At 40.9% G+C, this 27,803-nt stretch overlaps 1 protein-coding gene across 2 annotated transcripts; it reads left to right on the forward strand.

Moving 5' to 3' along the window:
- Positions 1 to 1,743: 1,743 nt before the first annotated feature.
- Positions 1,744 to 27,803, forward strand: skor1.L (SKI family transcriptional corepressor 1 L homeolog). Of its 2 annotated transcripts, XM_018253318.2 has the most exons (9): positions 1,744 to 2,180; positions 5,623 to 7,238; positions 14,152 to 14,251; positions 14,793 to 14,903; positions 17,143 to 17,214; positions 20,904 to 20,978; positions 24,137 to 24,211; positions 25,063 to 25,128; positions 27,044 to 27,803. In XM_018253318.2, exons 2-9 carry the CDS (start codon positions 5,631 to 5,633, stop codon positions 27,151 to 27,153), a joined length of 2,217 nt encoding a protein of 738 aa, XP_018108807.1. In that variant the 5' UTR covers positions 1,744 to 2,180; positions 5,623 to 5,630; the 3' UTR covers positions 27,154 to 27,803. The 2 variants fall into 2 exon arrangements, with proteins under 2 accessions (XP_018108807.1, XP_018108806.1); XM_018253317.2 differs by lacking the exon at positions 1,744 to 2,180 and having other exon boundaries at positions 4,535 to 7,238.

Genomic DNA, 27,803 nt, shown 5'->3' on the forward strand with positions numbered 1-27,803 from the left:
TTGTGTTGCTCCACAACTCTTTCTACATTTGAATGTGGCTCACAAGTAAAAAAGGTTGGGGACCCCTGTGATAGACAGACAGACAGCTATAGATAAGAAAAGGACCGTATCATTTTGCAGAATGGCCCCAGGTGCTCCAGCTGAGAACCTACAGAGAAGACAATACTTAGTGCTGAGACACTCTGGGTGCACTTGGCCTTTATATTGAGGGTAAACTCTCTATAAGGGAGGGGCTATTGATGGATGGGGGGCAGTGCAGGAAAATCAGGAGGAAAGAGTCCATAGAATAACAAAAGTACTTCCCTGGCTCAGGCTGTGTATTCCAGTTTGTGGGATTAGGATACTGGAGAACAGAAGTGTGGCCCCAGGCAAGACTCTGACCGATATTAACTTCTGTTTGATTAGTGTAATTGTTCAAATTTAGCCCGGACAGTATGATTAATTACAGTTTAATTAACGTGTCCATTAAGAGCACTTACTGCCACAATGTGTTAGAGAGCGCCTCGGGCGAGGGTTTGTGAAAACACCAGGCTGGGCCTCAATTTATTTGAGGGGGGGCATTGTGGGGAGGATGGAAAATATATTTCAGGGGGAGTCTGGGCTTTGTTATTCTTGTTCAGACCTCAAACACATTTTATGTGTGCACACAATCTTGATTAAAAAAAAAACATAAATACAAAAGTCCAAACAGAGCCTGGGGGACATTGCCTGGCACTAGAACTGGGGATCGGTGAGAAGTGAGTTGGGGGCCCGGGCCCTCTGTAGGCCTTTAACTGCTCATATTATTACACGACTGTGCTACAACTTTAACCAAGAGGGGATGCCACAAATCCAGCTCTGTGTATGGCTACATGTCACCTGTGGATAACCCCTTGGCCGGGAATGGTAAAGGCCAACTACGGTGCTTCTCTAATGTCCGGGATGGTTGAAATAGGGACTGGGGGGGATGAGTTCCCAGGACTGCGGAATAGAACAAGGAGCAGTGGGCGCTCACTCGGAAGGGACAATCATTGAAAGTGTAACTGAAGCAGAGAAAGTAGCAGCTAAAGTGCTGGGAAGTAATATGGGCGCTAATTCTATTTGCCAGCTCGGAAAAAAGAGAGACCGTGTAGGGCAATATATGGGAAGGAAATGAGACCGGGGATGTGTCCTGTTTATGTCAGGAGGCAAATGCTGTGATGTCAGATGATAATAATAATAAAAATAATCATAATCATAATATTTAATAGTATTTAATGCCCCTTGAACACAACCTGCCCCCATTGACACAGAAAGAATCTACCCTAATAATAATAATAATCATAATATATTTAATAGTATTTATTGTCCCTTAAAACACAGAACCTGCCCCCATTGACACAGAAAGAATCTGCCCTAATAATAATAATAATTACTGCCAGTTACACACAGAATATTCTCCACTTCCATAAACTTTTTCTTTCACAGAATATCCCCCTCTGCTATGTATTGCCTGTAAATCACCTGCCCCACCAATACCCATTGCCCTAGGCGCAGTGAAGCAGCCCCAGGCTCCCCCCGGGTTCGATCTGTGCAATTTGCCCCTTCTCCCTGTCACGTGCCCGATCTGCACTTGTCTGTTCGAGTTGCCTCAATCCTGTGCTATCAGGGAGATCAGGGGAAATGGATCGAATACTCTTCTGTTTACCCAGCAATTAATTAGTAATAATTATCATCTCCATGATTACTCTTCTCCCACACATCCGATTTAAAGGGTCCCGGGCAGTTGCTGTGAGTCAGTCAGTTGGTAGAACAGAGGGTGCAGTCTGTCCCCCTCCCTCACTCACTCACACAGGGGGAAGGGCAGGGGCTTCTGATAAACACTCACAGGTGCCTAATCCCCCCATTTACCTTTCGGATTTCCTTCTCGCCTGACTCTCTGTCTCTCCTCTACCCGGGCTGGATTCAGCACACAAGCAGTTAATGTGAATATGTCAACGTTAAGTGGAGTCGCCTCCCTGTTACTTTAACTGTCACTGGATCGCATTGCAACTCCCGATCAGCCGCATCGCACGGACGCAGCCGCACAGACATCAATTCCTCCGGCTCATGTAGAACGATTTTCAGCTTTAGCCTCGATGCCACGGCCGTTTGGACCATAAAGTCGTTTTTTTTAAGGACCAGTGGATCATTTATCCTCCTTATAAAGGGGCACGGGAAAGGTAAGGACCCTCGTTTTCTACACTTGCTCTATTTTATTTATTTTATAAAGTGTTTTAGATCATCGGTAGTTGCTCAACTGCTTTTCACATCATCCACAGACATTCGTTGTACAGAAAATAACAGCGAGAAGGATATTGGGCAGCCAATATTATTACTGTCATCGCAAATTGGTCTAAGGACCGATATCGGCAGCTTTATATGCCCGTGTATGGCCACCTTTAGTGGGTACAATTGTCTAAGTAAAGGTGACAGGGATAAGGCCACGGGTGGGAGCAGGACACGGCTGTTCATGTGATTGTGTGTAATTACTATAAAATCCCCGGCCTGATCATCCCTTTAGACTAATCGGCTTTGTTCGGCCGAATCTCTCCAGTCTCGCAGCGTGCCCGACCTGTACAAACGCTACAACTAATCTGCTCCGGGATTATCCTCTGGGAAGACTTTAAAAGGCAGAATAGCTGGATTTGCTAAGGAACTAAAACCTCTCACAAATGGGATTAGAACAAAAAAAAAAGGAAATGCATACTCAAAACAACACTTGACTTTAGTACCGGCTTTGACACAAGTCTCCCACAATTTGTACAGCACGAGAATTTCCTTTTAATATAAACCAGAATTTCCTTGTATTCCCTTGTTATAAACGATTAGAAACGAAAAGAGAATGTCCTGTGCAATACAAAGGACACTGGGATACCATGTGTGTAAAGGGAGTGCAAGTAAGACAAATGGAATATGTGTTGTTATAAATAATGTCCTTTGTCGGGGGAATTGTAAGGAGGTAAAATGAGGCCTCGTGGGATATTAGAACCCAAGTCTCCCTGACATAAACGAGGCTGTCACGCGTGAAAAGGACGTGGCGTGTGAATAGGGGGCAGGTTGGATTGAAGGCAAAAAGATGGAGTATACTTAGAGTATACTTAGTGTTAGTAAAGGAAGTTTCGGATTATGCTGGGCGCCTAAACGGTAGAAAAGTGGGGTCAAAGGGCTGGATTATGTTGGCCTTCCTCTGGGTTAAGGAATTAAGGTTAAAACTCTGGATAAAATCTGGGTTCTTACAAATGCAGGACAGTTGCTCACCTGAGGATACAGGTGGTCTCATATCTAAATGTACTGCCCTTCAAATCAGAGGTTTATCCATATAAAGCCTCCATTAGGTATAACAGTTTTCATCCCGATCTGTACCAAGTTTAGCTATGCAATAAAATAATCAGAATTGTCAGAATACAATTCCTAGAGGCCACTCACTGGAAAGATATATATATATATATATATATATATATATATATATATATATATATATATATATATAAATATAATACACAAAAGCCATGAATATCCTGTAAATTATATCCTTATAAACGGTGAGTAGTGATGTCATCAGTTATAAACGGTGAGTAGTGATGTCATTTCTGTCACATGACTCACTAAAATTTGTGTATTATAATAAATAAAGTACCCCCAGTTGTAAAATATGAGGATATTAGAAGTTACCTCGGAGTTCCATGACCTGTATAAAAACACTCGGCCTTCGGCCTCGTGTTTTTATATGGTCATGAAACTCCTCTGTGACTTATAATATCCTTATATTTTACAAGAGGGGGTACTTTATTCACTATATATATATATATATATATATATATATATATATATATATATATATATATATATATATATATATATATATATATATATATATATATATATATATATTTTTTTTCATAAAGTCCCTTGAGTGCAACAGCTTTCTTTTTACAATTTTATCTGTTGGCACCAGGGCATTATCTCCATTTGAGGTGTGTGCAGCAGCCCTACAATCTGTACATAGACAGACAGACAGACAGACAGATGGATAGATAGATAGAGACTGTTCAGCGCGGTACTGGTACCTTGGACAGTTCCTGGCATTTCCCTCTGCTCCCAGTTACAGACACCTGGTTATTTCCCTCATACATTCTATACATTTCATTTCATGTCCATGTCTGCTTGAACCTGCCAATTACAGGCTAATAAATACAGGTTTAAAGTCGTGCTAACGAGAAAACAAATATTACTTTTCCAGAAGGAATGTTCCACCTAACATGGTATTCCTTTATCCAGCGGAAAATAATACTCTGAGCGCAAGAAAACTTACCCTTTAAAGTACATCAGTGCTAAGATATGAAACAGCCGCTATTTTTTTTACATTAAAAGTATATGAATAATTAAAATAATGGAGTTGTTTACATTGCTCCAAATTCATACCTAACAAAAAATTAAAAGAAAAATGTATATTTATTCTTCTATGGAGTGCGTACTTTATATACATATATAAAAGTGTCGAAATAATAAAGGGTAATTAAAGGGAAAAAAAGCCTACGGAATAGAATCATTTAACGGTTCGGCGCCTGTAAAACATTGTTTTATTAGTAAATATCTATGATTTCTAATGCTAGTTAAGTAGATCCTGAAATGAATTCTCTTCTTGCATTGAGATCAAACACTCCCAGTTATTTACCCTATTTAACTTTAACTCAACATTTAAACAATTGTCCTGATGGACAGAAGCAAAGAGCTGACAATCTACAGAAGAAAGGCTCCTGGGCAGAAGGAAAGGGACACCGGGATCAGATTTAAAGTGGACAAATTAATTCTAGAATTATGGAAGGAGAAATTGTGATTGGTTTCCAGGTCATACAAAAATGAATAAAGAAAAAAGGAAATAACAATAGTTTGTCTCCCTTTTGTCCAGGGATTAGGGGTATGAAGAAAGTGTCCAATTGACAAAGAATTTGCCCCCAGAACTGCAGTTTAAATACCTCGTAAACGGGGCAAAATGAAACCCCAGCGATGAAATCATTGGAATAATTACGGATTGTGTAGATATCAACCGGCTGTTACTGAACAGCTAAAACATTAGACTTCTGTATAATACAGAGTCGGTCCCACCGGCAACCGGTTTCGTTTGGGCTCTAAAATAAGAAGCAGCCCCTCTCCACGGGGGTTTTATTCCTGCAAATGTTCAATATACAAAATGATTAGAGACCACACGAATTACTTGCCCTTTGCGCTTTTATTTCATTTCCTTCGGTGGGTTCTTTGCAGACAATTGCGCCTGATTTGAGGGTTTGATGAAAGTAGCAGGGACAGTATTAATAGTAATTACTAATATTATGTCGAGTTTCCTATTTCCCACCGGCCCAGATGATAACACAACTATATACACGATGTATTGATATCGGCACATTCCTCTAGACAATCAGTTTTATCAGACAATCACATCCAGTTTCAGGCCGATGAAACAAGTGTTTATGGGAGATACATACGATACGGTATCTGTGAGCTCCATGAGGTTTATTGACTGGCAGGGGATTGTGGGAGATGTAGTTCAGACTGATACGGGTTATACTGGAGTATTTTGTTTATTCTCAGCCGATTGTCTCCCCTTCTTGTCTCCCACCCCAGGAGCCAGCATGGAGGGGATCAGCACCGAGAGAGACCCCAGCTCGCCCCCCAGCTCCAAGCAGCAGAGTCCCCAGGAGAATCCGCCCTTCTCCGGCTCCCTGAAGCCTAACCAGGTGGGAGAGACGAGCCTATACGGGGTGCCCATCGTGTCGCTGGTGATAGACGGACAGGAGCGCCTGTGTCTGGCCCAGATCTCTAACACTCTGCTCAAGAGCTACAGCTACAACGAGATCCACAACCGGCGGGTGGCCCTGGGCATCACGTGTGTGCAGTGCACTCCTGTCCAGCTGGAGATCTTGCGCAGGGCCGGGGCAATGCCCATCTCCTCCCGCCGCTGCGGAATGATCACCAAACGGGAGGCCGAGCGGCTCTGCAAGTCTTTCCTGGGGGAGCACCGGCCGCCCAAACTGCCCGAAAACTTCGCTTTCGATGTGATGCACGAGTGCGCCTGGGGCAGCCGAGGAAGCTTCATCCCCGCCCGATACAACAGCTCCCGGGCCAAGTGCATCAAGTGCGCCTACTGCGGCCTCTACTTCTCCCCCAACAAGTTCATCTTCCACTCACACCGCACCCCCGACTCCAAGTACACTCAGCCCGACGCCGCCAACTTCAACAGCTGGAGGCGGCACCTTCAGCTCAACGACACGAGCCCGTCAGATGACTTGTCCCACTCGTGGGAGGACGTGAAAGCCATGTTCAACGGGGGCACCCGCAAGAGAGCCTTCCCCTCCCCCTCCAGCTCTTCTTCCGCGAGGCAACGCCTGGAACTGGCCCCGCCGCCCCCTCCTCCTCCGGCCAAGACACTGCGCGGGGCTTCCGCGGAGGAGGAGCCTGGAGCAGTCGCGGCCAGAAGTTTCCCGTTGATCCCGGTGCCCAGTAAGGGCTTCTCAGGGGTGTTGCACAAAATGGCTCCGCCGCTTTTCCCTCCTCCCCCCTACGGGTTCCCGACCTTCGGCCTGTGCGCCAAGAAAGATGATGGGAGGCTCGGGGATGCGGCCAAAGCAGCGGGGCTGCCGGGGGTCTTCTGGCCGACTGCTCCCGCCTCCAAGGACTCCGTGTACCCGCCCTTCCCGGTGTTCTGGCCGGCGGCTGCCGGGGCCCTACCTGTTCCTCCATACGCGGGTCTGACGCAACAACAGCAGCTCCCAGGCAAGTCGGCCGTAGTGAGAGAACCGGAGGAGGCCGAGCCCAGCGGGGAAAGTGCGGAGGAACCGACCCGGGAGGAGGAGAGGTCGGGGGATGAGGGACGGCAGCCAGGGGAGCCGATCACCCCGAGGAAGCTGCGCTACATCTCCGCCTTCAGGCCGGTGGTAAAGGCCGCGGAGAGTCTGGCCAAGTTGTACGGAAGCCGAGAGTTGTATCACGGGGCAGCGAGACCCACAGGCTACAGTTCCCCCGACCTGCTCAGTGACACCTCCAGCTACAGATCAGCCTCTCCCAGCCCCGACACCGCCGACGAGCCCGACGTAGACGTGGAGTCCGGACGCTTCCCCGAAGAGGAGAACGGGCAGCCGGCAAATTTGGCCCCTGGGGCCCCGTCCAGCATCTCTTCCCCGGGATCAGAACGGAGAGAGCAAAGCCCCGGGGGAAGCCCAGCCAGTGTGGCCGGGTACGAGGTAAGAGACCTGGGGGAGGGTTGGGAGTGTATAGATGGGTCACACCAAGTGTATTTTATAATCAGGGACAAATAACTGATACTCCCACACATTTTATTTGGAAATAGGTATAAACATAATTTCATGTAGGGAATTCTATATGGTCTCAGATCCTTCCACTATAGATTCACTAAGAACTTGCATTTAAATCCCATAGGATTGTATGAGCTTTCTTCTGTTTATTTACTGATATTCCACTTCATTCCATAAAAGTCCAGCCAATCAATGGATATTGAAGGAATCAAACCTTTCCCAGCTGCCCCATCCCGCCAACACCATCTGAAAGTCAATCTTAATTCCTTTATGATCTTCTTATAGAAGTCACAGAGTTCCTGGATCATTCACTGTAATAAAATAACAATAAAACACCTGTCTTTGGAGTTTAAAGGGGACGTAAAGCCAAAATTACAATTAAATGTTGCCTAATGAAAGCAAATATCACTGGAAGCAGCTCTTCAATATACAGTCATTATCAATTGCTGATGGTTTTCAAGTTATTTGCAAGTGAACGCACAATCTTTTTCTCTTCCCTGGCGGTTCCGACTCGAGAACAATGTAGCAGAAGCCAGCCGAATAACATACATGCCTGGCTTGGGGGCACAGTGGCCTTCTGCTACATTGCTTCAAAATTCAGAGACGGGAGTAGAGAAAGGGACATGCAAACATTTTGTAATGAGTGTTGGGAAGCTGCTTTAAATAACATTTTCGTTCATTTGTCATAATTTACTTTATAGTTATTTATTTTTGGTTTACATCCCCTTTGCCTGTTGCCCCCTGTTTTCATACAAGCGATGACTGTGGGGATTCAGATTTCTGTTGCGGGAACCCTTTATTTTCTATTCGTTAGTGGTATCCAGTACATGACCCGTGAGCTCCCAACTAGAAGATTATACATATATATAGCACACAAGACATGAATAGTCTATACAGTATATTCTTATATATATGGTGCATCCTGTGTAATGATGTTAGTAGTTCTAATCCAGGCTTATTGATGTCACTCTTGTCACATGACTCACTGAACCATGTATTCTAAAAAACCAAAACAATGTACCCTTTAATGCAAAATATGAGGATATTAGAAGTCACCTTGGAAGTTCCATAATTTGTGGATAATTCAGCCTACAGCCTTTTGGCTTTTTTATGGCCATGGAAAGTCCTCAGTCACTTGTAATGTTTTACAGTAGAGGTATGCTCTTTCCTATACAGGTATGGGATCCGTTATCCGGAAATCCGTTATCCAGAAATCTCCAAATTATGGAAAGGATGTCTCCCATAGACTTCAATTATTCTAAATAATCCACATTTTTTAAATTGATTGCCTTTTTCTCTGTAATAATAAAACAGTAGCTTGTACTTAACCCAAACTAAGATATAATTAATCCTGATTGGAAGCAGAACCAGCTTATTGGGGTTATTTAATGTTTAATTTATTTTCTAATATATTTAAGATAAGAAGATCCAAATAAGAGAAAGAGACATTATCCGGAAAACCCCAGGTCCCGAGCATTCTGCATAATAGGTCCCATACTGGTATTATTTGGGGGCCATTATAACAGATACTGTATCTACATTATTTATGTCATTTTGTCTCATTATATTAACTCTTCTTTTCACAAGAATTGATACTGATTGAACATGGAATGAGTTGTGAGGCAGGTGGAAGTCCTATTTTTGGTTCCTGTCAGTTTGATCCCATTGGTTCTAAGTAGGGATGTGCTGAATCCAGGATTTGGTTGGGATGGGTCAGCAGAAACAGTCTGGACCTTAGTGTTGAGCCGAACCAAATCCAATACCTGACAGTGACAGTTTTTGTTTTTCTCGGATGACACAATATTTTTAAACACGCAGTCTCTGCTGCCAGGGGTAGTGGGACTGGGATTCAGAAAGGGAATTAAACCATTTTTTCATCATTCTTGCAATTTGGAGGTTTTGGTGCAGATTATCAAAGTGTGAGATTAGAGCTCACCACTGAAAACTCCACTTTCTGTTCATTCCTTTGGGAGTTTTCGAAACGCATTGGCAAACCCTAAGCTTCACCCACTGATAAATGCGCTTCTACAAATCCCATAGGAATGAATACAAAGTGGGTGAGTTTTAAGTAGTGACCTCTAATGTCACACATTGATAAGTCTGCCCCTTAGTGCTGGTTGTGTGGGGAAATTCATGAAAGATATAATTTGAAAATAGTTCCACCCAATGGAAGTGCTGGTGGGTGTGAAACTGTGCCCTTATTGACCAGCAGAAGCATGTTTGTTTTATATTTCATACAGCTGTTATACATTATATTTCATACAGCTGTTATACATTATATTTCATACAGCTGTTATACACAGTTACATTTGTTGCTTGACTGAGCCGCGGTCCAACCATTGGGAACTTACCTCTATTTTCCTTTCTAGGCCTTATACTCATGAACATTTTTATACAGTATGTGAGTGCATTCACCCAGAAAGACCAGAACTGAAGCATAACTAGTCCCACTGGGGGAGTATCCTAGTGTAATATTAAATGGGAGTGTGATGCAGTTGTGTGAAAATCCTACTAAGAATGAGAATGTCCTTTACCTAACATTGCTGGTCAAATACACATTACAAATTATTTTAAAGGGAGAGAGCTGCTCATTATTGTAGGTGTTGTCTTCCCTGCTGGTATCTGGAGGCAGTTTTAGAGGAGGAAAAATCTTGCTAGTCTTATCAGAGGTTTAAGCATCTGTAGAGTGCCCCTCTCCTGCCAACTTAAGGTGGCCGTATAGTGAAACATCCGCTCGTTTGGAGTTATCCAAATGATCAGATCTTGCCCTGATATGCCCTACTCCAGATGGGTGATATTGGTTCACGGTGACAGGTGAATAGACCTTGATCTGCCAATCAAGTTGTATTGGTTGGCTGCTGTAGACTAATATAAGGTGGAAACTAATGGCCTATGTGTGGCAAGTTTAACTAGTATAGATGATCACAGAGATGAACATCATGCAGATATAGAGAAAGCGCTTACCTGAACACAGCATCTTTATTTGTGTCTGGGATGTTGAATACAGTAGTGCAAATAAATGCAGATTTACCCTAAAATGTGAAAGCGCTCTGGGCTTTGCTAGTACAGGTATGGGACCTGTTATTCAGAATGCTTGGAACCTGGGGTTTTCCAGATAATAGATCTCATGTAAACATTAAATAAACCCAATAGGCTGATTTTGCTTCCAATAAGGATTAATTATATCTTAATTTGGATCAAGTACAAGGTACTGTTTTATTATTACATAGATATAGGAGATAATTTAAAAAAAATTGGATTCTTTGGATAAAATGGAGTTTATAGGAGATGACCTTTCCATAATTCGGATCTTTCTGGATAACTGATCCATGCCTGAAGTCACATTACTGAATCTACTTCCCAGCTGTCAAATCATCATCCCCATTTTACTTTGTTTGTAATAGGGCAGCAGTCTTAAAGGAAACCCAAATCCTATGTGGGCAGTATACTGTTAAGAACACTGCAGTAGGGCTCAGCTATGATTAAAGACAGGGCAAGTCTCCAACTGGAGCTCCATGGGTTGGATATGGCCAACAGGCTGCTGAATAGCTCGAGTTGTCATTGTGTTATCATCTGGCTCCTGAACACTTTCTATAGTGAATAATTGTCCCACTATATGGAAACAATTGAATGGCACTGCTCTAGACAGTCTTAGCTCTACAATGCTTACTGCACTCACTTATATGTCTTTATTGATTTGTACCTCTTCATTGGACTTGTCTAATGCCGTCCCCACTCGTGATGTTATGCCAGTGCATGGCCGGTATTTGTATCCGGGAAAATGGGATCTATTCCTTTACTTGCATAGGGCTCTTTTATCTTTGAAGAGATACAGAATTTCTCTGCCTCCATCAGGGCTCATATTGTGTTGGGGTTTATTTGTCTTTCTAAGCGTGGGTAGATTAACCTATCAAACATTGGCAGTGATTTCCCTGGATTTTGCAGGGACTCTGCTGCCTTTGAAAGCAGAACATTTAGAGAGTCCGGGCAGTGGCCTATGGGGAGATTTGTCGCCTGCAATTAATTATACACAACTGGGGCAACAAATCTCCCAAAAACGTGTCTCCATTGGAACTAACTGAAATCGCTGGCGGTAAAACCAACATATTGCGAAGTTGCCCGAAGTTTCCTCCAGAGGCAACTTTGGTTGATTTAGTGATATTTTGGTTTTACTGACCACAATTTCAGTTCTTTCCAACAGAGATGCATTTTTCGGGAGTCCCACAGCCCCTGCTCACAGTCGTGCCTTAATAATCGCGGACGACAAGTCTCCCCATCGGCCACTGCCATTAGAGCAAAGTCTGCAGCTGCTGCAGAACCTCTTTGGCTGAAGAGCCTTCACTTTCTTATAGAAAAACATTCTTCCCAATGCACACAATCTTTTTATATTTGGAGTCCTGTGCAAGAAGTCATTTATATTATTATATCATTAGAAGTCGCACTTAGTGCAGATGGCTCCATATCTCTGTTTATATCTGTCATTTCTAAACTTGTAGAATGCCTTTAGCCAGGCAGAATCCACACACGTGTCTGGACTTGGGCGTATAAAAAGAGGAGACAGCAGTAACTCCATTTAATCAGGGAGATAATAATCTAGTTCTTCAATTTTTATGACCTTATTTCGTTCTGTGCTAAGTGGCAAAGAGCAGTAAATGGAATTATAAATTTAGGACTGGATCATGGTCTTGACATGGAGTTGCTTGGTCTCTTGGATTAAATGACACATGCAGCTAATAGTGCTTGGCGCTTGCAGGTATTTGCTTGAGTAGCTAAAATATGTTATTCCAAGTGATTGCTGAATGAATTGTATATGTTAAAGGGGTCCTGCACCCCCATGAAGAAAATATAATTATACGCAACTATTCAATATACATTGTTATAATTTCCATTGGTTTTAAAGTTGTTTGTTAATGCAATTGCTACTGAAAGCAATGTTAATTTATCCCATTACACTGGGTCTGACTCCTGAAACAGTTTAGGAGCAGTTGGGTTTCCAGGTCTTTTACACTATATTTTAGGAGTCCGAACCAGGAGTGCAGAGAATGTAAACAGTCGGATTCTATTTTGATTAGCAACATAACTTTGAAACCATTGACAATTCCTAGTGAATGTGTGTTGGAAAGTTGCTTTAAATTACATTTTCTTTCCTTGTGCAAAAAAGTGTTTGCATGGGGACCATGAGGCGCAACACAAGACTGCAGTATTTTAGCGGCCGGTCAGCAGGTTTAGGGCCAGGTGTTGGTCTTAGCATCTTCTCACTGAAACAATCAGGCCAGGTCCCCATAATACAGAATCGGTGTGAGTATGGAAGCCGAGCGAGGGTTTGAATGATATCATTTTAAACATGATTTCCTTGTTTACAAAGGATGACAGAACTTAAATATTCCCTGCTGTTTCCAAGGGATAATGTCAAATAAATCTGTTTAATTGAAGAGCATATAATTACAGGTAATAGCATTTACTTTAGTAATAAACCGCCAGCCCCCCCTTCATTTAAACCTTCTTTGTGTTCTCCCTTTTTCTCTCCCTATGTTTGGAACACCTGTAAGGCTTTCTCCATGCACATTTACATTTGCTTAATTACCCCGTCCTTTCATGCTCCAAGGCTGCGGCATACAGGGGGCTGCCCTTTGAAGAGATTGCTCATAATTGCAGTCATTTTCATCAATAATTATGTCGAATGAAACGCTTGTCCTTTTTAAGATCAGAAATGATTGCCCAGATCTTAAGGAAAGGATACGCTAATCATCTCACAAATAGATATCTTGGGAAGATCCATAACCATGCAGTGGATCTCTTTGGGGAAAATACTGTATGATATCATGTTTCCTCTGCTGCTCAGAAAAGGCTTCCCTTCTCAGATATAAACATTATTCTTGATTATGTTTTATTCAATGGGAACCCCCACCATTTATTTAGTATAACCATGACAATTTGCTGCGGGTGAAGGGCCACACTGTATCATCATGTACCTGACTGCTTATAAACTTGTTGTATCTTATGGAGCCTTTTACCTGGAACCTTAGAGCAATTGTTGCTATTCATTTCATGTGTTATCGGAAAGTAAATCAATTTTGCTATGTAAATGGCAACGTTTCGGGCCTCACAGGGCCCTTTATCAAGCCTATCAGCTTGATAAAGGGCCCTGTGAGACCAGAAACGTTGCCATTTTTGTCTACTTGAATTGGAGCCAATAAATTTCACATAGTAAAATTGATTTACTTTGCCAGTGTGCTGCAGTTTTTTGGACTTTGTATATCATTTTCAAAAGTAGTTAGATTAGCCTGCATGCACAGTGCAGGAGAAACCCTTTCTTCGGACATGTGATTACGTTCGTTCCACCTTTAGCAGTTAGAATAAAGTTCCACAGTTTCATGACTTTGGTGTGACTGTGGGAACTCCATCTGACTTAGAACCTTGTGCAATTGGATCTAAAATCCCTTGCAAGTTCAGTAGAGGTCAGACAACAAGAGTATCTTGCTAACAGAAATTACATAAATGTAGGCTTTTCAACTACAATTAAATGGGAAAGATATTTGTGTATGAGGCCTAGGTAACTAGTGATCATGTGATCATGTTCATACAGTCTGCATCAAGGCTATCCAACTTAAGGCTTGAAGCATAGCTACATACCTCATGGAGATATCCATTGCCCCAAAGAGCTTAGTTCAACATTAAAATTGTATTACGCTGCCCTTGAACACATGGTATAATGGATAACTGACCCAGTGTTGGGAAAAGTTGGAAATCGCTGACCTCCATTTAGGTATTAGATAACGTGTTCCTGTATGTAAGCGAGATGGATTGGTAGATCCATATAACTTGCCACTGTATCCCACAGGTTTATGCAAAGCAGATGACAGACCTTCCTCACCTCATGAAGGGCAACAACTCACACCAAGGCGTCTCCTCTTCATATCTGTGCAACATGGATCCAAATGGTAAGAAATGAGATTGGAGCTGGCGCCTGGCTGGGGAGAGCTGCCCTCTCATTATCTTTACATCCGCAGGGAAGCCACTCAGTTATGGAAGAACTTTTATCAACCCTCACAGACACCCCTTTCTCTCCGTAACATCTTATTGTGACTTCTAACTGTTAATTCCTGACCAGTATCATATGGAGCCTGGTCAACTGGCGACTATTTGTTACTTCTCTCTGTGTTAATGCGAGGAGTATTATTCTTTGGGGATATTAATGCGTTAACGATGTGGACATGGGTTCTTATTAACAGTATGCTCATTAAATTATCCTGCAAGGTCACAGTTTCTTTCTCTGGCACGAAAATTAATCACATGGTGATAAGATTCCAGCGCCTGTTAACTCATAGGGTCCATGCTGTGTAATGTTTACATATAACTTAATATTTATCGGCTCAACTTCAACAATGCCTTAGAGGCCAGTTGCCCCCGTCTAACTGTATGTGTATCAGGTGCAAGTTCTGTGCTTCCTTAGAGTTAAAAACTGGTTTATTACTTTTTAAGAGCAAGACTCAGAGGACAGTCATTCAACTGCTGAGGAATTGGACAGCAGGAAAGCATTCCAAGACCAAAGGAGTCATTTATCCCACACAAGCCCCTTACACACTGACAGAGGTAGGTGCTATCTCTGGCCCTATGTAGTATATCATTTTAATGTTTCCACCATCGTGTATGTTTAGCAGATAGAGAATGTTCCTCTCCCACTTGTCTAATAAATGGACAGTTTGTATTCTGCTTCCAGATCCTATAAAATGTGCGCATTACCCCCATCCTCCTGCTTAATGCTCCCATTAATAATACATATTTGGCACTGCTTATTCAGAATCGATAGTAGGAGATTTAAATCAGCAGTAAAAAGGCTTGTCCCCTCAAGCTTTCACCAGATAAATATTTAAATAACCGACTCAATTGTTTAAAGAATGTTCTCTGAATGGAAATGTATCTTTCTGTATTTTTTTTTTTCCATCCCGGAGTTCTTTTTTTAATAATAAAGGTGATACCCTGGGTCCAGATTTGTATATTTCTTGTTTTCTGCATGTGACTGATTGCAAGCATTCTGCATTTTATCTTAAGTAACTGATTGCAAACATTCTGCATTTTATCTTAATTAAAATAATGCACTTACATCTCCTGAATATTATAGTATTCTGCAGCAATTCTACTGGTGCACAGGTATTAGTAAAACCCAATGTACACCATATTGTAGGTTTACAGATACAGATACTTTTCTGCTGTTTTAGACTATTAAGGCAGTGTGGAGGACAAAAGGTGGGGTTCCTTCTTTAAGTTGGCTGGTAGAAAGTAGGTGTAATAAAATAGATGCTACGTTCTAAAAATTCCTGGTACGTTCTAGATCAGAGAATACATTTATAGCCATCTCCCAGCATTTTCAACTAGTCACTGAGTACTCGTGTGAGCTGCAATGCCAACATATTGAATACCTTCCGTAGATGTTTTCGCTTATTCTATCAGTAATTTAAATGGTGGCCTTGGTGTTCAATTAAATAAAAAAAGTAGTACAACTAACTGATTTGAAATCTCTTGAATAGCTTTTGCAATGAGTGTTCCTCCCTTTCTGACATAGGTGGAAATACAACCAATCAACCATTGACTTTGATTGCTTTAAAGCAGATAGAATAGTGTAATCAGACTAGTTGCTGTGCAAGGTTGCAGTCACCTTATTTGACACTAGTGCACCTGCAATAAGGTACCAGTGTAATTCAATGCTGACCTGCTTATAGTCACTGGGAAGATGGGTTTTCTTAAAATTTACCTTTTAGTATGATGTCGACAGTAATATTTTGAGATATCCTCGTCTTTTTTTGTGCATTTTGCATGATTTCTGCGTTCTCCAGTTTGGACTCTCACACCTTATCTGGTAGCTGGGGTCCAATTTACTTTAGCAACCAGGCAGTAGTGTAATTGAGAGACTGGGAGATAAATAGCAGCCTGAATAGAAAAACAAGGAATAAAAAGTACAAACACAGTAAAACTGTAGCCTTACAGAGCATTGGGTTTTGGCTGCCGGGGTCAATGGCCCCATCTGAAAGCTGGAATGAGGAAGAAGGTGAAGGCAAATAATTCAAAAACTATATAAAATAATAATGAAGCCCAAAAAAAAAGTTGCTAAGAATAGGGCATTTTATAATATACTAAAACGTTAACTACCCCTTTAACTCCTTTTATAGTTTGATGTTGAACTGGGTCCAACATCTGCATTACTTGCAGGATAAAGTGAGACATCCCTATGTTATACCTTACACAGGATATAGCTAGGTCTTTCCATAGCTTCTTTGGTGCCCCATATAGAATCCAGCTATATGAGAAACAGAGGAGACTTACCTAGTTCCAGTCATAGCTCCTACACTGTACAGCACAGTTCTTGCCTATGCATAGGGGAATACAGAACATTAAATTGCATACAGAGCCCCTCTCTTTTAGTAAATTAAAGGTGCATTTTGCAGATGAAGCAGATACAGTTGTTTTACTAATGGTGCCACCATGTTCTCAGTATATCTCAGACTATTTTAACGTGACTTAGCTGGCATTGTACACAAAAAGGAATGAATATCAGGATAATATAGAGTCAGTTCTGTAAAACAATACAAACCTCTGTGCAGCAGAGCCTGTAACTGTACCCAAAAGATATTTGATATAGTTTTTTTTCATGTTCTTATTTTCTTATTGTGTTTCGTGTTAGCAACGTTTTCAGTGATTTAAAGCCATTTCACTAGCATTTTTGGATAATGGAGAAGTCATTGTGTTGTAAGGCTGGTATAGTGCCACAAGTAAAGGGAATGTGCCTTCCTTTGGAGTAATACATAGTCTCACTGTACATGCTGTTCGCTCGCAGGAGAGGAAGACAGTCCGATCGATGTCACTGGGACCCAGTTTGTAGAGAAAGACATTGAGAACATGGCAAAAGGTGGGTGGCATTTTCATCTTACACATCTCATATGTGGCTATACCTTCAGGCCAACTTTAAGCATAATGTATGCAGCGGCATACTATTTACTATTATGCAATGTGTACATATCAATACGCAGTGTGTGTTATATCTGCACCTATGGTGTTTGTGTGTTCTCCCTATATGTGCATTTATATATATATATATATATATATATATATATATATATATATATATATATATATATATATATATATATATATATATATATATATATATATACATATATATACATACACACACACACACAAACACACACACTATGTTATTTAACTTGTTACTGATAAAATGAGAGATTAGCTGCACATCCCAGTGCTGTGTATCTTTCATAAGAAGGGTGTTTAACTTTACAAAGGCTGAAAGGCTTTGTACTCCTTATTTCTTGCCTCAGTGAGCTCTCTATTAATTCTCCCATTCCCTCTTGTCAGAGGCTTCTCAAGCAGTCAGAAAACATTTTGGTTGTTATACCAGTAATATATTGCAGCTTTTGCTGTACAGGTACCAAGCACTGAAGGCCTTTGTCCCAGAAACATTTACTCCACTATAATACAGGATAAACAAAACCTGTTTTTGAAGAAGTCTGTGCATATAGAAACCTTGACATTCTTAAAATGGAATTATGTCCATGGCATGTTATTAAGTTCGTACTTCTAGAGTCAAAGAGAGAACTGTTTGTAGACCGCAAATGCTCCATGTCAAATTATATAGCCCAGTATATTTACATTTTTTATGCAAATCTTGTTTTAGACTTTCAATATGCTGTGCTCCTTAAATTTATGTCTCATTTATTTAATATCGAATCTTCGTTTTAATAGCGCTTTTTGAAACTGCGATTAAACACTAATTCTCTAAAATCAGTAATGCTATGAAAGTTATTAAAAGATCCGAATATAAAAAGTACGATAAATAGGCCCTGGCATTTCAAGTACACAGAGGCCCAAACAGCCCGCCACCAGCCCAATTAATAGTGATTGATTATGACATCTTACAGTAGCCCCTCTGGCATTTGCCAAAAACCACAGTTTGCCAGTCCAGGCCTGATAGGGATTAATGTTTCCCCATTTCAAAATATAAAGTCACTGAGTAGTTCTCTGTCCTTCCCAAGGCTACATGTCTCATGTTATTATACTGGTCATGGACCTCTGAGCTGACTCCAAACAGCCGCACATTATACAACAGGGGGTATTTTTTTTGTAAATTATGCACAAGTTTTAGTGAAGCATGTTTTTAATAAGCACAATTTCTGATATATTTCATAGGTAAATTATGGTTTTTGTTTATTACAATGATATATTTTACTAATGATTCAGCCTCCTTGTACCCAGCTGTACCAATTCATATCCTCCAGCTCTTAAAAAAGCTGCAATCTGTTTATATATAAAATGCCCATGGTTGGAGCTCATCCACTATGGACAGTAAAGGCAAGTCTTATGCATGATAGCACCATTGTTTTTCAAAGCAACCCCCAACTTCGTGTTTTAGGGCTGCATTCCTTTAACCCATGCACCTTGACACAGCACTTCCTTACACCAGAAAACCTTTTTCCTGTAATCCAATACCCCCTACAATTCTAAATTAGGGTATCGAAATTCCCTTCAAAGTTCTCTAAAGGTTTATACAGAATATGGGCATTATTAGCTTCAAGCCACCATGATCCTAAGTCTTTCCCTTTTGGCATTGCTGCTATCACCCTGGATGTCAATAACAAGAATGTTTGAAGGCACATACTATTGCATGCCTAACATATATGCAGAATTGTATTTATGTATTTGTGAATGAGCTGGCATATTGGCTTTCTATGCAGGATCTTCTTCTACAGTCAACATGAGCACAAACAACACATAATAATGAGAACCTGTTCAGCTGCAGTCTATAAATAATCCCTTTACTGAGGCATAGCTTTCATTTATTTATTTAAATGGATACCAACACGTGCCACCACATACTACGTGCCACACTCCAGCAACCCTTCTCTGGCATCAGCCCTAAAGGCCCCCATACACGGGCAGATATAAGCTGCTGATAGATTATGTTGGCAGTTTATTGCCAAGTTTATGGGGCCCTCCAACCGGCCTCCCCGATCAATATCTGGCCAAAACTCGTTTGTTGATACGGTCCTCGATCCGACTGCACATCCCTCGGGTTCACGATCAGATCAGCTAAATTTCGCCCATCTGGGCATATTGGGGAGATATCAAGTGGGTGGATCTCCATATTTATGGCTAGCTTAAGTCTGTTACATCCTATCCAGCTGGGGGGGGGGGTAAAGTAAAGGTCTGATAGCAGTGTCAACATTACTTACTTAACATGAGAAGAAGAAGCAACCCTGCACACAAGCTATCCCCTCATACTTTAATGTCTGCTGTTGATATCATACTAACAAACCTCCTTTCACATGATATATTTTATATGTCATGCACTACCTGATGTAGAGAAGGGTCCAAAAGTATCCATTCTGCTAGTTGTGGGATATAACAGTCCACCTGCTGACCGTTTAATAACAGATTTATGGCTGATATATAATAGACACTAAGGGGCAGATTTATCAAAGGTCGAGGTGAATTTTGGAATTGAAAAATTTCGAATTTCAAGCTATTTTTGTGTACTTCGACTAGGGAATAGTCCAAATCCGATTAGAATTTGCAGAAAATTCTCTGTCTCTTTAAAAATTCAACTTTGACCATTCACCATCTAAAACCTGCCGAATTGCAGTTTTTGCCTACGGGGGACCTCCTAGAACCTATTTAGAGTCTATTGGTGGACTATTTGTTTTGGGAAAAACTTTGATTCGAATTCGATCGAATGCTCTATTCCTTCAATTCAAACAATTCGAATTTGGACGAATACGGACCTATTTGATCGAAAACAGACCTATTTGGCCCAACAAAAAAAATTCAACTTAATTTTCGGTTGGTCTTTTTGAATTCGAATTTTCGAAGTTCGACCCTTGATAAATATGCCCCTAAGGCTGTAATGAACAGGATGGTCACAACTAGCATTCTTGTTTTATTTATTAACTTATAAGGAATATCATTGATTGCAAGCCATGCACTGTTATAGATGATAATTGTGCCCAAATGAAGTGCATTTATGTTGGGTGTTACATGGGATTCTCTCCCTCTGGGGTTTGTGAGGATCATAGACTGGTTGTGTGATATGTCCTATGGCAGGGGTCCCCAACCTTTTGAACCCGTGAGCAACATTCAGAAGTAAAAGGAGATTGGGAGCAACACAAGCATAAAAAAATGTTCTCAGGTGCCAAATAAGTGCTGTGATTGGCCATTTGGTAGCCCCTATGTGGATTGTCAACCTACATTGAGGCTCTGTTTGGCAGTGCACCTGGTTTTTATGCAACCAAAACTTGTCTCCAAGCCTGGAATTCAAAAATAAGCACCTGCTTTGAGGCCACTGGGAGCAACATCCAAGGGGTTGGAGAGCAACATGTTGCTCACGAGCTACTGGTTGGGGATCACTGTCCTATGGTATCCACTAGGGACATAGGGACCCTACAGCGAGGGTGAATCCTACAAAGCTGTCCCTCTTGATTCATGATGTGAGCACAGAGGGGAGGGTATGTGTGTTGATGTGTATATGTGTTGATACAGTATGTGGTGTGCTTACATTTCTAATGCATCCTTCTCCTATAGATGAGCTGCAGAAGCTGCTAGTGGAACAGATGGATTTGAGGAAAAAGCTGGAACGGGAATTTCAGAGTCTGAAAGGTATTAACAGCAATTCATACATCTATCAGATTCAGCTGGCTTAGACACAGCTATTATACAGTACAGATTTGTTTGTCTCAGTTAAAGGTTGGCTTATGCTGTTCTGAGCATGCCAGTGACCCAATACATGTGCAGATGGGGGTCAGAAGCACCCGGTTACCAGTCTTACACAATCAGTTGTGATGCAGTGACTTTAAGGAGAGAGACTGCCCACATAATTTTCTTAGGTGCAAACCCATATTCATCATGAGCAGAATTGGTCACATCTTTACAACTAAGGTTGGCACTGTTTTACGCATAGTCCTGTTCTTACAGTGCCAAACATTTAAGGGGTTATTTACTAAACTCCGAATGCAAAAATCACTAAAAATTTGTGATTTTTATAATATAAAATCAGACTTTTAAAAATCACCCAGACGATGGAAAAGTCCGAATCTGAAAATCCGGCATCTCAGACCTGTCGAGGTTGCATATAAGTCAATGGGAGAAGTCCCAATGATTTTTTGATGTGTGCTGGGTTTCGGGCAATACCCCAACGTTTTCGGGTGAAAATTGCGGAAAAAAATCGTGAAAATCGGATGAAAAAAGTCTGAAATTTGTGAAAAACTGTATTTTTTTCCACAAAGCAAAAGCTGAAGTCAGCTCATTGGGGTCAATTTATCAAAGAGTGAAGTTCCGCCACTAGAGTGAAATTCCGCAGCTCTCAATTCATTTCTATGGGATTTTGAAAGGCGTATTTATCAATGGGTGAAAGTGAAAGTTCACCCTTTGATGAATACGCCTATAAAATCCCATAGAAATGAATGGAGAGTGGCGGAACTTCCCTATTAACTTCACTCTTTGATATATATACCCGCAGTGTCAATCAGGTCCTATAGATGTGTTAACATCTATAGGACTGAATTACTGTTTGCATGGCAATAAAGACCATCCCATCTTTTATATTAGTGCAGTATGGCCACATGCACAGACAGACAGCAGCCAAAGTTCATTTATATCTATAAATGAACTTTGGCTGCTGTCTGTCTGTGCATGTGGCCATACTGCACTAATATAAAAGATGGGATGGTCTTTATTGCCATGCAAACAGTAATTCAGTCCTATAGATGTTAACACACTGCCTCTCGTGTAAACTTTAAATGCAGAAAATCAGACCATGCATACCTTGTGCTAATAACAGTCATGGATGCCCATGCTATGATGTTACAAGAGTTTCAACTTAACAGCACAAAGGTCAACAACTTGGTATATAGGTATGGGATCTTTTATATGGAAACCCGTTATTCAGAAAGTTCTGCATTACAGAAAGGCCGTCTGTCATAGACATAGACTGCATTTTATCCAAATAATCCAACTTTTTAAAAATGATTCCCCTTTTCTCTGTAATAATGAAACAATACCATGTACTTGATTTGAACTAAGATATACAGTAATTAATCCTTATTGGATTATTACTTTCTAGTAGACAAGGTATGAAGATCCAAATTACAGAAAGATCCATTATTCGGAAAACCCCAGGTCCCAAGCATTCTGGATACTGGTCCCCTACCTGTACCTATTATAATTCATATAGTTTTCTTTTCAATACAGCTTTGTGGGTTAACTTACATATTGTTATAAGCTGTTCTGTGCTTGCATAGAGCGGGTGTATGCTCTGTAACACATAGCAGCTCAAGGCACTAAATGAAAACCTTAAGGAATGATTCAAAACCAAACACAAGGAGTACAAGCGTCCCCTACCTGGGAATATCTCAGGCCTATTAGTAGATTAGCAGTGGAAAGGACAGAGGAGGTGCATGTTCATGCAATACAGTAATACTATACTTTACTCATTTACAGTACTAGGCTTGTTCAGAGATATGCCAATGTATGTGCCAACTGACAGCTGTTTCCTCAAGACAAAAGTGCTCTAAAATTGGACATTATTAATTAAATAGCCATTGCCTGTCGTATGACGGCCTTAAAGAGATACTGACACCAGAAATTAAACCTTTTTTGCATCAATCATAATATTGGCTTTGCATGCTACTTATAATTTTGCTATAAAGTATTGCCTGATGCTTTTATATTACCTGTCTGATGCCCCATGTTCCTGTATGAGGGGGCTGCTATATTTGTGCAGCAGGAGTCTGTTAGAATTAGAAACTTAAACTGACAGGCTGAGATGGGACAGTCAGGTTGGTAAAACAGTCAGGTTTAGAAACTTCAACTAATAATTACTTACAAAACAGACCTCTCAGTAAAAAAACAGTAAACATGACCTATATGTTACTTTTAATGTACATTCATATTTTAAAAAGTAGCTTTTAAGTGTCCATATCACTTTAAACACAATATGTACTTGTCATTTTTGTTGTTAATTAGAATGAATAGCCAATAGGAAAGTCTGAAGCAATTAACCGTATTTCACTGTGACATCACAAGATTGCCCCTAAAAATGAAAATGGGCGCTCCCTTTTCAAGTACCAGATTTTGACTCTGATCATTCACTGTAAGATCTTTGGGGTCCAGGTCACAAAGTGGAAATATGGCCTTGTGAGCATTGGAGCTTTTATAGCTGTCAGTCAGTCTCATATTCTATCATGGGGCAAATGTGCAACAGGGCAGTCACCTATATCAACCAGAGATTTAAAGCCTCATGTACGAGAGCAAGTTGTATAGATGAAGGTTGTGCACATAATGAGGCTCCTCTCACTTCTGCATAGTTGCACTGAGTGCCATTGCGTCTGTCTTAGTGTTTTATGATGAAATGTGCACAGATGTTTAGTTATTGTTTTGTTTTATTGCTCATGATCCTATTTAAATTCCATTCTGACTTCCTTCCTAACTGCTAGCTAGTTGCTAGGGTAGATTTGCCCAAGCAACCAAGAAGCAGGTAAAGTTTCAAGCATGAAAATTGCGGTACAAAAAAAACAAAAGAGCAAATAGAACAACAAAAAAGTCTAGATTAATTGCAAATTGTCTTACAATACTGCTATCTTAAAATTACATTTTAAGGGGAACTACCAATTTGCAATTGTGCTGTGGAATTGTGTGGACTCAAAAGACTTAAATGTATGGGAGTATAAATTCAGTTACTTAGCAGAGGCAGCAGAGCTGACTGTACAGTAACATAAGTAACATAACATAAGGTTAAATGGCTGCTCTCTGTTTTCTAGATAATTTTCAGGACCAGATGAAGAGGGAGCTGGCCTACCGTGAGGAGATGGTGCAACAACTGCAGATAGTCAGAGGTAAGAATCCCTTCCCTGTAAGGAAACCCGTCTCCTCCATGTTAAAGTGTTTACCAAAAAAAAAAACCCTCAATCACGTAGGTTTAAATGCAAGGTAATTTAACAATTATTTTTTCTTATTTAATATCCTCTGATTTGCCTGAAAACAGCAAACCAGCCTTGCTCAGGCCTTGCAGGCACTATTACCAAACAGTGATTGAACTCCTCCGCACACTAATTTGCATGGGTTTCTAAATTAAAAATCGAGGCGTAAAATTACCTGCGTGTTAATGCCTCGAATTGTGTTTAATTCTGCTCGTATCCATCTGCCTCCCAGCACAGAATCCCAGGCAGCCTCCCTACTGTAACTCACTTCTAACAAACTGCTCTTTATCCAGTAGCCGTAGAGCAAACACTTAACCCGAACTCTCCCGGCAACAATCACAATGAAGCCATGAACATAACCCTCCTCTTAAGGACCCTTTACATACGGGTGATACTTTCACGCAGCATGCCACAATGGCAGAGGGATAAACATGTAAAAGCCACCTTACATGTACATAATAAAGCATGCAATAAAATATTGTATAGCAACTGGGGACTGGTGTCTTGCCCTTACCCAGAAACGTTAAATAAAAGAAACATGTGGGGGTTCTAAAAAAAGCAGTTCATGCTTTTATACTTTTATTCTGTCTGTGACTGTCCATCTGCTTGTCTGCCTTCCTAAACACTTGTCTCATCCCAACTTTCTATATAACTATTTTATGCCTTGTCCTCTCTGGCAGGTAAGGAGTTTGCTGTTGGAAAAGAGTCTGTCATTGAGCACAATAAGCTAAAGTCTCCTTTCTCTCTCTCTCTCTCTCTCTCCCCAGACACTCTGTGTAATGAACTGGATCAGGAGAGGAAAGCACGCTACGCCATCCAGCAGAAATTAAAAGGTATTAGGAAACAAAGAAAATAAAGAGAAAGTATGTCACAGAGCAGGGGAGACAGAGGAGTGTGGGGTTTGTGTGCATGTCCATGTAAATATATATAGGAGAGAATAGATTATTACTCCATTTAATCATTACGTGTGTTTATTTCAGAGCTAGAACAGAGCATTAATCTGTGTGTTGGTATTATATAGATGATAAAGAACATTTCTTTCGATGTGTATGTATAGAGCTGATGCTCTCTGTATCTATGTAGAGAGGAAATACACTGAACTGTCCATGTTTAGAGCGTTCTAACACACAAGAGGCACGAGTAACCTCCAAAAATATCCTTGTTGAATGGTGCACATTTATGTTGTCACTTAGAATCATATGATTTAGTGAAACTTTTAGTAGGTTATGAAATACCTCTGTATCCTGATATTTTACAGCGCGCACGGGGGGGGGGGGTAGTACATTATTCCATATGCAGAGAGCACAGTTTACCAACATCATCCCCTATATATGTGGAGGTACTTGGCATTGTATGTACAGACAGGAAAATTAATTGCCTTCATTGCAGTAATTTATTTATTTTTTGAATCAGAAAAATCTCTGTGCAAATTCCTTCAATTTCACTGTTCTGTATAAGGTATGGTATATTTTACGGAGCAGAAACACATTACAGATATAGGTGTGGGAACCGTTATCCGGAAACCCATTATCCAGAAAGCTCCGAATTATGAAATGGCTTCCATAGACTTCATTCTATTATTTTTTAAAATGATTTCCGTTTACTCTGTAATAATAAAATAGTTCCTTGCACTTGATCCAAACTAAGATATAATTAATCCTTATAGGAAGCAAAACCAGCCTATTGGATTTAATGTTTAAATGATTTTCTAGTAGACTTGAAGTAGGAAAGGTCTGTTATTTAGAAAACCCCAGGTCCAGAGCACTCTGGATAACAGTCCCATACCTGTATTTTTAACCGTTTTTTCTGTGCTGGAAAAATTCCTTCTACAACAGGAAATAAATAGATTCTCCCTGCATGCAGTTTGCTCTGGCGAGTGAAGATTTAGCCAGGTGTTAGTGCTCAGTGCTGCTGCTAATCAGTGTTGGTACTGACACTCCATTAATAAATCGGACCAAAAGTAGCATAGATTGTAATTATAGTTGCAAATGTTTGTAACCTGTACAAACAGAGCAATAGGTGTTCATAACATGGTAGTTTCTTAAAGTTTACAGAGATTTAGGCTAGTATTAAAACAATCAACCTGAACACAAAAGGCCTCATTCATTGGCATAATTAGAGTGTGCTGGGCCCCCCTGCAAAAACATCTTTAGAGGCTCCCAGCACATTCCTATCACCAATTCTCACCCACTTCCCACCTGGACTCCAACCACTATACGCCCCATGCTGATGCGCTCTGCTTCCAATGCCGCCTATAGAGGAAGCTTCCTCTATAGCAGTGGTTCCCATCCAGTCGCTTGTGAGCAACATGTGGCTCTCCAACTCCTTGGATGTTGCTCCCCGTGGCCTCAAAGCAGATGCTTATTTTTGAATTTCAGGCTTGGAGGCAAGTTTTGGTTGCATAAAAACTAGGTGTACTGCCAAACAGAGGCCCCTGTAGACTGCCAATATTCATGGAGGCTACTACTCTGCACCCTGCAAATGCAATCAGAGCCTCCGGTCAAGGCATAGTGCTCCAGAACAGAGTTATTCAGATTTGCAAGTTAGGGTGTACCAATGGGCGTTCAGTAAAAAGGAGCCTCTCTATGCCCTTTGTGCAATGTCTGAAGCACATGGTGACAGGGGTCCTCCTTGCAAAAAACTCATGTTCAGTATTAGTGGTTAAGGAGAGCATAAGCTAGGGAATTTATGGTGGGTCTCTGTTCTCCTTCAGCAGTCCATAACGCTTTCCATCATTTCTCTTGTAAGATGCTGACACCAAGACCCTGCACAGGGAGCTGTTCCTTCAGAGCTCAACCCCTACCCCCTTGAGCTACATCTGGGCACCACGGAAGCTCATGTACCCTCCAGCACCATGAAGGGGAGATAAGCAGGAGCGCAGCACAAACCAAGCCATTTCCTGGATCTGTGGGAACAAGAGTGCACGCAGGACTGGCCGGGGAGAGACCCCCCTGGACTATCAGAGAACTTGTAGATTTTGTACAGGATTCATCAGGAGCCCTGAGCACTAAGGAATCTGAGCCAAGAGTGATCCAGAGATGAGATCAGCCCTGTATTATAAGGCATTGTGAATAACGGACACATATTATATATATAATATAAATATATACATATATATATATATTTAAAGACAATTCTTGCAAAAAAAAAAACAACAAAAAAGTCCAATGTATTGTTTTACTATTTAATTCTCCTGTATGTCTCCACATAAGCCCATCGGTAGCAGAGACTGTTTCCCCTCTGTTACTGGCGGCATAGTAACTGGGGGCTACGTGCAATGGGTAACAATGTACTGTGATTCTTATTAAAACAGTATTTTTTTAAGTTATTTGAATTATTTTCTATATTTGTTTGATTTTACCATATTTTGTATTTTGGACAATGTAATAACAGCACTTTAAGGAGAAATCCGCCAACTTGTGTACAAAACAAAAACTCGATTTGTTCTGAGGGAAAAAAAAAATCTGTATAAGTGAAATTTGTTCTTAAATAAATGAATCTTGCTGAA

This window comes from Xenopus laevis, chromosome 3L, assembly GCF_017654675.1.
Source record: "Xenopus laevis strain J_2021 chromosome 3L, Xenopus_laevis_v10.1, whole genome shotgun sequence".
Lineage (NCBI taxonomy): Eukaryota > Metazoa > Chordata > Amphibia > Anura > Pipidae > Xenopus > Xenopus laevis.